This window comes from Melanerpes formicivorus, unplaced genomic scaffold (genome assembly GCF_026170545.1).
Source record: "Melanerpes formicivorus ecotype bairdi unplaced genomic scaffold, bMelFor1.0.p_v2 SCAF_83, whole genome shotgun sequence".
Taxonomy (NCBI): Eukaryota; Metazoa; Chordata; class Aves; order Piciformes; family Picidae; genus Melanerpes; species Melanerpes formicivorus.
Window position 1 is genome coordinate 2,039,636 of NW_027142435.1, and position 9,413 is coordinate 2,049,048.

At 60.2% G+C, this 9,413-nt stretch overlaps 1 protein-coding gene across 2 annotated transcripts; it reads left to right on the top strand.

Moving 5' to 3' along the window:
• Positions 1-1,690: 1,690 nt before the first annotated feature.
• Positions 1,691-8,872, top strand: LOC137454734 (acidic leucine-rich nuclear phosphoprotein 32 family member B). Of its 2 annotated transcripts, none has more exons than XM_068164974.1 (7): positions 1,691-1,799; positions 4,642-4,791; positions 5,415-5,537; positions 6,805-7,003; positions 7,287-7,405; positions 7,812-7,866; positions 8,617-8,872. In XM_068164974.1, the coding sequence occupies exons 1-7, from the start codon at positions 1,746-1,748 to the stop codon at positions 8,703-8,705; spliced, it is 789 nt and encodes a 262-aa protein (XP_068021075.1). In that variant the 5' UTR covers positions 1,691-1,745; the 3' UTR covers positions 8,706-8,872. The 2 variants fall into 2 exon arrangements, with proteins under 2 accessions (XP_068021075.1, XP_068021076.1); XM_068164975.1 differs by having other exon boundaries at positions 1,692-1,799; positions 7,284-7,405.
• Positions 8,873-9,413: the final 541 nt, after the last annotated feature.

The window sequence follows — 9,413 nt, forward strand, 5'->3', positions numbered from 1 at the left end:
CAAGTTCAAGTTAGAGCCAACTGGCAGAAATGAGCTGCAAGGGACCAAAAGCCATTTCCTCCCATACAAGGCAGGCCAGTGGCCCCCTGCCAACGGGGACAATGAGGGACTCTGGGGCTGGTCCTGCTCACCCTCGTGTTCCTGTTTACTCGGTGGCTTGGTCCTTGATCAGAGAGATTTTGCTGGGTGGTTTTTGATGAAGTTGTGGCCAGCAGTGCCCACATCCTGCAGGAATCCTCCTCCTGCACAGGCTGCCCGGGAGCAGTGGCACCAGGGTTTGGTGGAGGATCTTCCCAAGCTCAGTGCAGGGAGTCCCACCAGCAGCTCTGCTGCTTCTTTAGTGCAGCCAAGGCTTGACAGCAGCAGCCGGGCCAGGAGCTCCTGCTGCTGTGAGCCTCATGCTGTGGCCACCTTGCTTGCTTTCACCTCACCCAGCTGATGGAAGCAGGAGTCCTTGCTCACTGTGCCCACACCCAGAGCACAGCCCTGGCCAGGGCCAGCCATGGGCTGCCTGTCAGATGAGAGAAAGGAAAAACATCAGCAGAACCCTCGGAGTGAAGAGGGAGTTCCCACTCTTATCTCGTCCTTTCTTCAGCTGAAAGCCCAACCAACACCACCCTTTATCAGCCTCCCCCGGCTGCAGCACTGCTGGCAGCCATAGCCTGGCTGTGGCCAAGAGAGGAGGGAGGGAATGGCATGGGGATGGGAATGTGGGGTCTGGGAACAGGGATGTGGTGGCTGGAGATGGGAACGTGGGAACTGGGAAGAGGGATGTGATGTGTGGAGATGGGAACCTGCTGCTGAGTATGGAATGTGGTGGCTGGAGATAGGAACATTTTGCTGGAGATGGGAAAGTGGTGCTGGGGATTGGAATGTGGGGGTCTGGGAACAGGAATGTGGTGGCTGGAGATGGGAACACGGTGCTGGGGGTGGGAATGTGGTCTAGAGGCTAGGAATATGGTGATGGAGATGGGGATGTGGTGCTGAGGTTGAGAACATGGGGCTGGGGGTGGGAATGTGGTGCCTGGGAACAGGAATGTGGTGGCTGGAGATGGGAACATGGTGCTGGGGGTGGGAATGTGGTCTAGAGGCTAGGAATATGGTGATGGAGATGGGGATGTGGTGCTGAGGTTGAGAACATGGTGCTGGGGGTGGGAATGTGGTCTAGAGGCTAGGAATATGGTGATGGAGATGGGGATGTGGTGCTGAGGTTGAGAACATGGTGCTGGGGGTGGGAATGTGGTGCCTGGGAACAGGAATGTGGTGGCTGGAGATGGGAACATGGTGCTGGGGAGGAGAATGTGGTGGCAGGGATGGGAACACGGTGCCTTGGAACAGGAACGAGGTGCTGAGGGACACGGTTTAGCCCCAGACTAGCTGGGACCGGACTGGATGCTCCTCAAGCTCTTCCCAACCCCAACCATCCTGCGAGTCCACCACCGGGCCCGGGGCCTGCGCCGTCCTGGCTGCGGCGAGCCAGGGCCGGCAGGGGGCGCTACCACACGGCAGCGTGTGCGCGTTGGGCGCCGGGGGTGTGCGTGAGGGGCGCGCAGTGCCAGGCGCGGCCCGCAGGGGGCGCGGCGCGCACCGCCTTTGTTGCCTTTGGCGCCTTCCTCGTGCCGGGCGGCGGCGGCGGCGCGCGCGGGCTCGGGCGGGAGGCGGCGGCGGGAGGCGGCGGCGGGAGCGGAGCGGGGCGGGAGCAGCTCGGGGCGGCGGCGGCGGGCTCGGCTCGGCTCGGCGGGAGGATGGAGATGATAAGGCGGTTAACGCTAGAGCTGCGCAACAAGAAACCGGGCGAGGTAACGTAAGCCGTGGAACGCGTGGCGGGGGACGGACCGGGCCGGGCCGGGCCGGGCTGCGCTGCGCTGCGCTGCGGAGCGGCGGGGTGGAAGGAGGGGGCGAGGGGAAGACGCGGCCCGCCGGGGAGCGCGGTACGGCGGGAGGCGGGGGTGAGAGAGGGGCGGCGGGGCCCGGAGCGCGGCGGCGGCGGGCGGCCCCGGCATGGCGGCGCGCACGTGCGCGGCGGGGCCCGGCCCGGCCGGGGGGCAGCGCCCGGGCACGGCCGCGGCCCGCGGAGGCGAGCGGCGGCCGGCGGGGCCGGGGCCGGCCGGGCCGGGGCGGTCGCCGCCGTGCCGGAGGCCGCGGGCAGGGCCGGCGCGGCCGCACGCAGCCATGGCGGCTCGGCCATGTTCGCGGCCGCCCGGGCCTGCGCCGCCCGCCCCGGCGAGCCCCGCGCCGCCCGCCCCGGCCAGCCCCGCGCCGCCCGCCCCGGCCAGCCCCGCGCCGCCCGCCCCGGCCAGCCCCGCGCCGCCCGCCCCGGCCAGCCCCGCGCCGGCGCGGCCCGGGGCATCTCCCCGAGCGGGGGCCAGCGAGCGGCGCTGTCAGCGCGGGGCCGGGCTCGGTGCGGGGCCCCAGCCCGACCTGCCCCGGAGGCCCCCGGGAGGAGCTGGGCGCCGGCAGCCTGGCTCTGGTCGCTCCTCCCCGCCGGGCGCGGGGGCTGAGGCGGGACCCCGCCGCTGCCGGCTGGGCTCGGCTCGGCTCGGCTCGGCTCGGCTCGGCTGGGCTCGGCTCGGCTCGGCTCGGCTCGGCTCGGCTCGGCTCGCTTCCCCCCGGCAGCTGCGTCCCGCTGCGCTCGGCGGGGCCGGGCCCGGCGCTGCGCTCCCGGCGCTGCCTTCCCCCCCGGGCGCTGCTCGCCGGAGCCTGCTGGCTGCGGGGCGCGGGGTGGCTGTCACCGGCTGCGGGCGGCTGGGAGCCAAGGCGGGGGGGGCGTGAAGAGAAGTTTTGCTTCAAGACGCTTTGTAGATGGAGCTCTGGGCACGGGAGAGACAGGGACCTGTTGGAGCAGGTCCAGAGCAGGCCGCAGCAGCGATGGGAGGGCTGGGAGGGCTCTGCTGTGAGGCCAGGCTGGGAGGCTTGGGGTTGTTCAGGCTGGAGAAGAGGAGGCTCCAGGGAGACCTCCTGGTGGCCTTTCAGTGCTTGAAGGGGCAGAGAAGAAAGCTGGGGACAGACTTCTGAGCAGGGCCTCTTGGGACAGGACAAGGAGGGGATGGTTTGAAACTGAAAGAGGGAGATTGAGACTGGAGAGAAGAAAGACATTTTTATGCTGAGTGAGGGTGGTGAGAGCCTGGCCCAGGCTGCCTGGAGAGGTGGGAGCTGCCCTGCCCCTGGCACCATCCCAGCTCGGGTTGTCTGGGGCTCTGAGCTACTTGCTCTGGTTGGGGATGCCCCTGCTGACTGCAGGGGATTGAATTCTAGGAGTTAAAGGTTCCTTCTAACCCAAGCAAGTCTGTGCTGGCAAAGGGTTTTGCAGGGTGAGAGCAATTTGTGTCCCTCTAAGGCTGGGAGCTGCAGGTCTCCTCCAGCTTGACCCCAGGAGTGAGCCACTGGCACAGCCTCAGCTGCAAGAGGTCACAGCGTGCCCTGGCCCACAGCTGGTGCGAGCTGGCACTGCTGGCAGAAGCTGTCCTGGCTGCTGTGTGCTCTGCCCCCCAGAGCAGGGGTCTGGGCCCAGTTCAGACTGGTCTTGGCTCAGGTTAGTTCCTAAGCTGAGGCTGGGCTCCCCTCTGTGCCCGCCCTCAGCAGTGCAGGGCTGGCTTTGGCCACCTTTATACCCACGGTGGGCACAGCCTTGGTGCAGTTGGAGGCTTGTCTGGGCTGCTGGGAGCAAACCAAGCTGTTGGCAGAGCCTGCTTGCTGCTCAGCTCAGAGCCCTGGCCAGAGATGCCACTGCTGGAGTTTCAAGCATTAATTTGTTGGCACAGCAGCCCTGGGACTCTGCTGCCAGTGAGGCAAAGCAGTGTTCAAACGACTCCCTAATCCTTGGCTGATGTGAGAGAGGGAAAATGGGAGTGCTGGGAAGGAGGAATTTGGAGGGAGCTCTGGGAGCCTTCTGGCCAAGGCTGAGTTTTCCTCCTTGCTGTGAGGAATGTGTGGGGTGGAAGCAGACTCTGGAGATGGCTTGGGAGAGCTGGGGCCTGAGCTTTGTGGGAGAGGGGAGGGCTGCCAGGTATGTTTGGCTTCTGGGTGTCAGGGGGGGAGGCTCTTTGCTGCTGCTCCGTGGTCCTGGTGCCAGGGGGAGGGGGTGATTTGGTTTTGTGTGTGTGTGCTGAACTCCCAGGTGGCCTCTGTGCTGGGTGAGGTGCTAGGTGCCAGCAGTGCTCCTGCTCTCTGAGCCTGAGGCTGAGCTCCTCTGCCTAGGCAGATGTCACCTCTGCATGGAGACTGTCACAGGGAGGTGAATCCTCTGGAGGCAGGTTTTTCAGCCCCTGAAGGGGACAGAACCAGCTCACCTTGTCTGGCCTCTCCTTCAGGAAGCCTGAAGCATGACTCTGAAAACTTCTTTTTGATGCTTTGTGCATGAAATACTTTGCTGCAACCTCGTGGCTCAGCCCCTTGGTGCTGCTCAGTGGGGAGGGTTGGAGCAGCAGCTGCATGATGCTTGTGCTTGAAGGGTGAAGCCCTAACCACCACGAGGGAGTCTCACCTCCTGCCTCCACAGAAGTCATTTGGCTCTAAGCTCTCGGTGCTCCTTTGCTGGGAGTGAGGAGGATCTGCTTTGAAGTGTGGGTGGCTGCCTGGGGGCAGGCTGGAGGTGAGGCTTGGCTGGGTGTGCTGACAGCTGCTGGGTGTCTCTGTTGGCAGGTGAAGGAGCTGGTCCTTGACAACTGCCTCTCTGACGATGGGAAGGTCATTGGGCTCTCCTCAGACTTCGAGAACCTCGAGTTCCTCAGCATGATCAACGTCAGCTTGATGTCCATCTCCAACCTCCCCAAGCTCAACAAGCTCCGGAAGGTGAGTCGGCCCTGGGCGCCCATCAGCAGCGCTCCTTGCTCTGAGGCTTCTGCTGCCCTGGCCCTGCTGACAGCTTCCCCTGCCCTGGCCGGGACAGGGCCACCTCTGGGCTCATAGCCAGGAGTCTGAGCAAGTGAGGTTGGATTTTAGTGTACAGTAAAACACTTCTGAGCTCCCTGCATGCTTGGTGGCCTTTGGAATACACTTCTGAGCTCCCTGCATGTTTGGTGGCCTTTGGAGTACACTTCTGAGCTCCCTGCATGTTTGGTGGCCTTTGGAGTACGCTTCTGAGCTCCCTGCATGTTTGGTGGCCTTTAGAGTACACCTCTGAGCTCCCTGCATGTTTGGTGTCCCTTCTCTCTTGCTTTTGCTGTCCTGCTGCTGTCAGAAGCTGGAGTAAAAGAAATCCTTGGGGGTTTGGAGCTTGTCTCCCCCTGTGTCCTGCAGCGTGGGGGTGGCTGGGAGTGGCCTCACCACAGGAAAGGACTTCCAGTGAAAATCTGGAGCTGCTGCTTGGGTCCTGCAGCTTGGGTGCTCTTTGCAGTCCAGTTCTCAGGGCAGCTTTGCTCCCTGTGTCACAAGCTGAGACCCCTTTCTAACCATGTGCCATTCCCTCCTGGCAGCTGGAGCTGAGTGATAACAGGATTTCTGGTGGCCTTGAAGTTCTAGCAGAGAGAACTCCCAACCTGACACACTTGAATCTAAGTGGCAACAGGATCAAAGACATCAATACCCTGGAGCCCTTGGTGAGTGGAGGAAGGCTGTGCTGGCATCTCAGGGATCAGTTGGTTTCCTCTGGGCAGTCTGTCTGCAGCAGAAGTCCAAGACCTTGGTAACTGCTCCAGCAGCACTCTGCTGGGAACAGAGGGAGTGGGTCCAGTTTGGAGGCTGGAAAACCAGCAAGCCAGGTGCTGGATGAAGCAGGAGGTTGGGCTGGGTGAGTGAAACTGAGGAGGCAGTGCTCAGTGTCCAGCTGAGAAAGGGCCATGAGTGGGTCAGATGCAGTTGGAGGTAGGAGGCACCTGGGGTGTCATGCAGAGGAGTTGCCTGGACACCAGTGAGGGTGTCCACTGTATCAGTCCAGAGGGGCTGTTGTGCTGGGACCCTCTCACCTGGGTGCTGTCACAGCATGGCAGGGGGTTCCTCTTGCATCTGGACTGCCCCAGAGAAGGCTCCTGCTTGACTCTGGCTGAAGGCTCTCACCGAGGGCATTTGCCTCATCAGCTGCTGCCTCCATCCCCTCCAGAAAGAGCTTGAACCTGCTCTGCTCCTCCTCTTGATCTGCATGTTGTCAGTATCTAATGGGTGGGGGGAAAGAGGCTTTCGGGGGCAGGGGGCACAAAGTGGAACCCAGGAGGTTCCATCTGAACAGGAGGAGAAACTCCTTTGGTGTGAGGCTGCTGGAGGCCTGGGGCAGGCTGCCCAGAGAGGTTGTGGAGTCTCCTTCTCTGCAGAGCTTCCAACCCGCCCTGGGCATTGTGCCTCTGGGCAAGCTGCTGTGGGTGTGCCCTGCTGGGGCAGGGGGGTTGGACTGGGTGATCTTCAGGGGTCCCTTCCCACCCCAGCATGCTGGGGTTTGGAATTCTGTGGTGCAGGGTGAGGTGGTTGGAGCAGGAGAGCTGCTGGGGCTGTGCCAGGGGCACGCAGGAGCAGTCTGAAGCTCTTCCAGCATCCTGCTCTTGGGTATTTTCCTGATGTCTGGGCAGGATGAATCCAGCTCAGTGATTCCTCCAGCCAGGGGAGCTCCTTAGGGGCTTTCTGTCCTTGCTGCCCTCCCCTTCAGCAGAGAGGAAGACCTACAAATGGTTTCACAGGGAGCTGGCTGCAGGGAGGGGAATCTAGGACAGAGCAGCTGAGGAGGAATCTTCGCCTCCAATAACTTCTCTCCGCCCGAGGAGCACGTGGTGCAAATAATGCCTGCAGAGACCCCTGAGTGCTGGAGCTGGGTTGCAAAGCAGCTGTCCTCTGCTCTGCAGGCAGTCTCTGATGGTTGGAATGATTTGCTCTTTGCAGAAGAAGCTGCCCAACCTCCGCAGCCTGGACCTCTTCAACTGCGAGGTGACGACGCTCATCAACTACCGCGAGAGCGTCTTCACCCTCCTGCCCCAGCTCTCCTACCTAGATGGCTTTGATGCTGATGACCAGGAAGCCCCTGACTCAGACCCTGAGGCAGATGGGGATGGGGTGGAAGATGAGTATGAGAATGGGGAAGGTGAGGAGTTCCTCTGCTTGGTTATTTTGGCCCTGCTGGGGAGCAAGCCCTTCGGCCTTCCTGCCTGGTCGTGCCGCTCGGAAGCAGGGGCAGCCTGGGTGGCCTTGCTGCCTCCTCTGGCCAGCTCTGTAAGGAATGAGGCTTGCTGCAGGGGCTCACTGCTGCCTCTCCTTGCTGTGGGGGGTGTCCTGCCCCTTGCTCTGGGCTGGGAGGTGTCAGTGGTGTCTGGGTGTATTGGAACCATCCCATCCCACCCCACTTAACCTCCTGTTCCTGGCAGAAGGTGAGGAAGAGAATGACGACTATGAGGAAGATGATTTGGATGAAGAGGTCATTGATGATGAAGATGATGATGATGATGATCTGGAAGGTGAAGAGGAGGAGGATGGATTAGATGATGAGGTGAGGACTTCTGCCATCACTGGAAGTCTGAGGCACCACCTTGGTGCCTGTGTAGCACTTTGTCCCTCAGTGTGGTGACCTCTGACCAGGTGCCACAGGTGATGCTTTGTGGGCAGACCTCAGGAGCCCCACTGGGTGCTTTGGCTTTTCCTGTCCCATCTTTTGGCTCCTAGGCCACAGAGTTGGCCAGTTCAGAGTGGTTTGTTGTTTCTCCATGGCATCAGGTGATAAAGCCCCCAGAGCCCCCTCTGGGGAGGCACAAGAGGCTGTTTAGGAACCAACAGCTCCTCCCTGCTCAGCTTGGACCTGCCTCTGAGGCTAGGGTAGGGCAGGAGGAAAGGTGAAGAAAGGTTTCTGTGGAGCTGCACCTTGCTTGTTGCAACAAAGCTTCTTCTTTTGACTCCAGGAGGAAGATGAAGATGAAGATGGTGAGGATGATGAGGAAGATGAAGCTGATGATGGTGAGTCCACCTGTAACAAACTCAACACTGCCAAGCTGCCTCAGCAGCCTCACACATTGACTGCTTCTGTAGAGCTTCCCAGGCTTCACAGCAGGCTGCTGTGGCTTGCAGCTGTTCCCTGATGGAAGCTGCAACATTCCTGCTCACAGCACCCCTGAGGCTCTTGCTTCATGCCTCAGCTGGCTGCTGAATGGTGCTGAAAGCCAAGGGGTCACACAGGGGTGATGGGGAAACAGGCTTCAGCTCCTCCCAGTACCAGCCAAGCTGAGGAAGTCTGGCTTGGGGCCCTCACTCCAAGAAGGCCACTGAGGGGCTGGAGCAGGCCCAAAGAAGGGCAAGAAAGCTGGGGAAGGGTCTGGAGAAGAGGGCTGGGGAGGAGCAGCTGAGGGAGCTGGGAGGGTTAGTCTGGAGAGGAGGAGGCTGAAGGGAGGCCTCATTGCTCTCTACAGCTCCCTGAAAGGAGGCTGGAGCCAGGTGGGGGTTGGGCTCTGCTCCCCAGTAATAAGTGATAGGACAGGAAGAAAAGGTCTCAAGTTGCCCCAGGAGAGGTTTAGCTTGGACATGAGGAACATTTTCCTCCCCAAAAGGTTGTCAAGGCCTGGCCCAGGCTGCTCAGGGCAGTGGTGGATCTCCACTCCCTCCTGCTGCCAGTCTGATCTCTGCCTGTCCCCCAGCTGAGCTGGAAGCCCCCAGCTGAGCTGCTGTCCCTCAGGGCTTGAGCAGAGCTTCACTCTGGACCTCTCTTTGCAGACCTTCCACGAGGGGAGAAGAGAAAACGAAATGTAGAGGATGAAGGAGAGGAAGACCCAGAAGATGAAGAGGATGATGAGGATGACTGAGCCGAGGGAGCCAAGCAGTTTTACAGACTCTGACTGTGCTTTGTCTTAACCTCCCCGTTGTGTCTATGTGAGACTGTAAACCCCCAGCTCCTCCTCCTCCTCCTCCTCCTCCTCCTCCCCCTTTGTATGGCTGCAGCCTCCACAATATATTTTTTTAAGATGTAGAATACTGTAGGCATTCAGGGGAAAAAAATCTTCCATCCAAGGCTCACTTTTTCTCTCACAGCTCTCTCATGACCAAAGGCTTTCCTCCATCCTGTGGTTTGTGCAGCAGTTTGCAAAACAGAAGTAAGGCAAAAGGCTCTCCCCACCCCCTACCACCCCCAAAAAAAAAGGACAAATCCCCTCCCCCAAAGCCCCTCCAAAAGATAACTCCAAAAACACCTCCAAAAAGGACTAAAGGCCTCCAAAAATGACCCAAAAAGGTCCAAACATGACTAAAGACCTCCAAAAAAGGACAAAAAATGATCCAAACAGGACTAAAGACCTCCAAAAAAGGACAAAAATGGTCCAAAAAGGACTAAAGACCTCCAAAAATGGACATAAAAAGGTCCAAACAGGACAAAAGACCTCCAAAAACAGACAAAAAAGGACTAAAGACCTCCCAAAACAGACAAAAATGGTCCAAAAAAGACAAAAGACCTCCAAAAAAGGGCATCAAAAGGTCCAAAAGGGACTAAAGACCTCCAAAACCAGACAAAAAAGGAC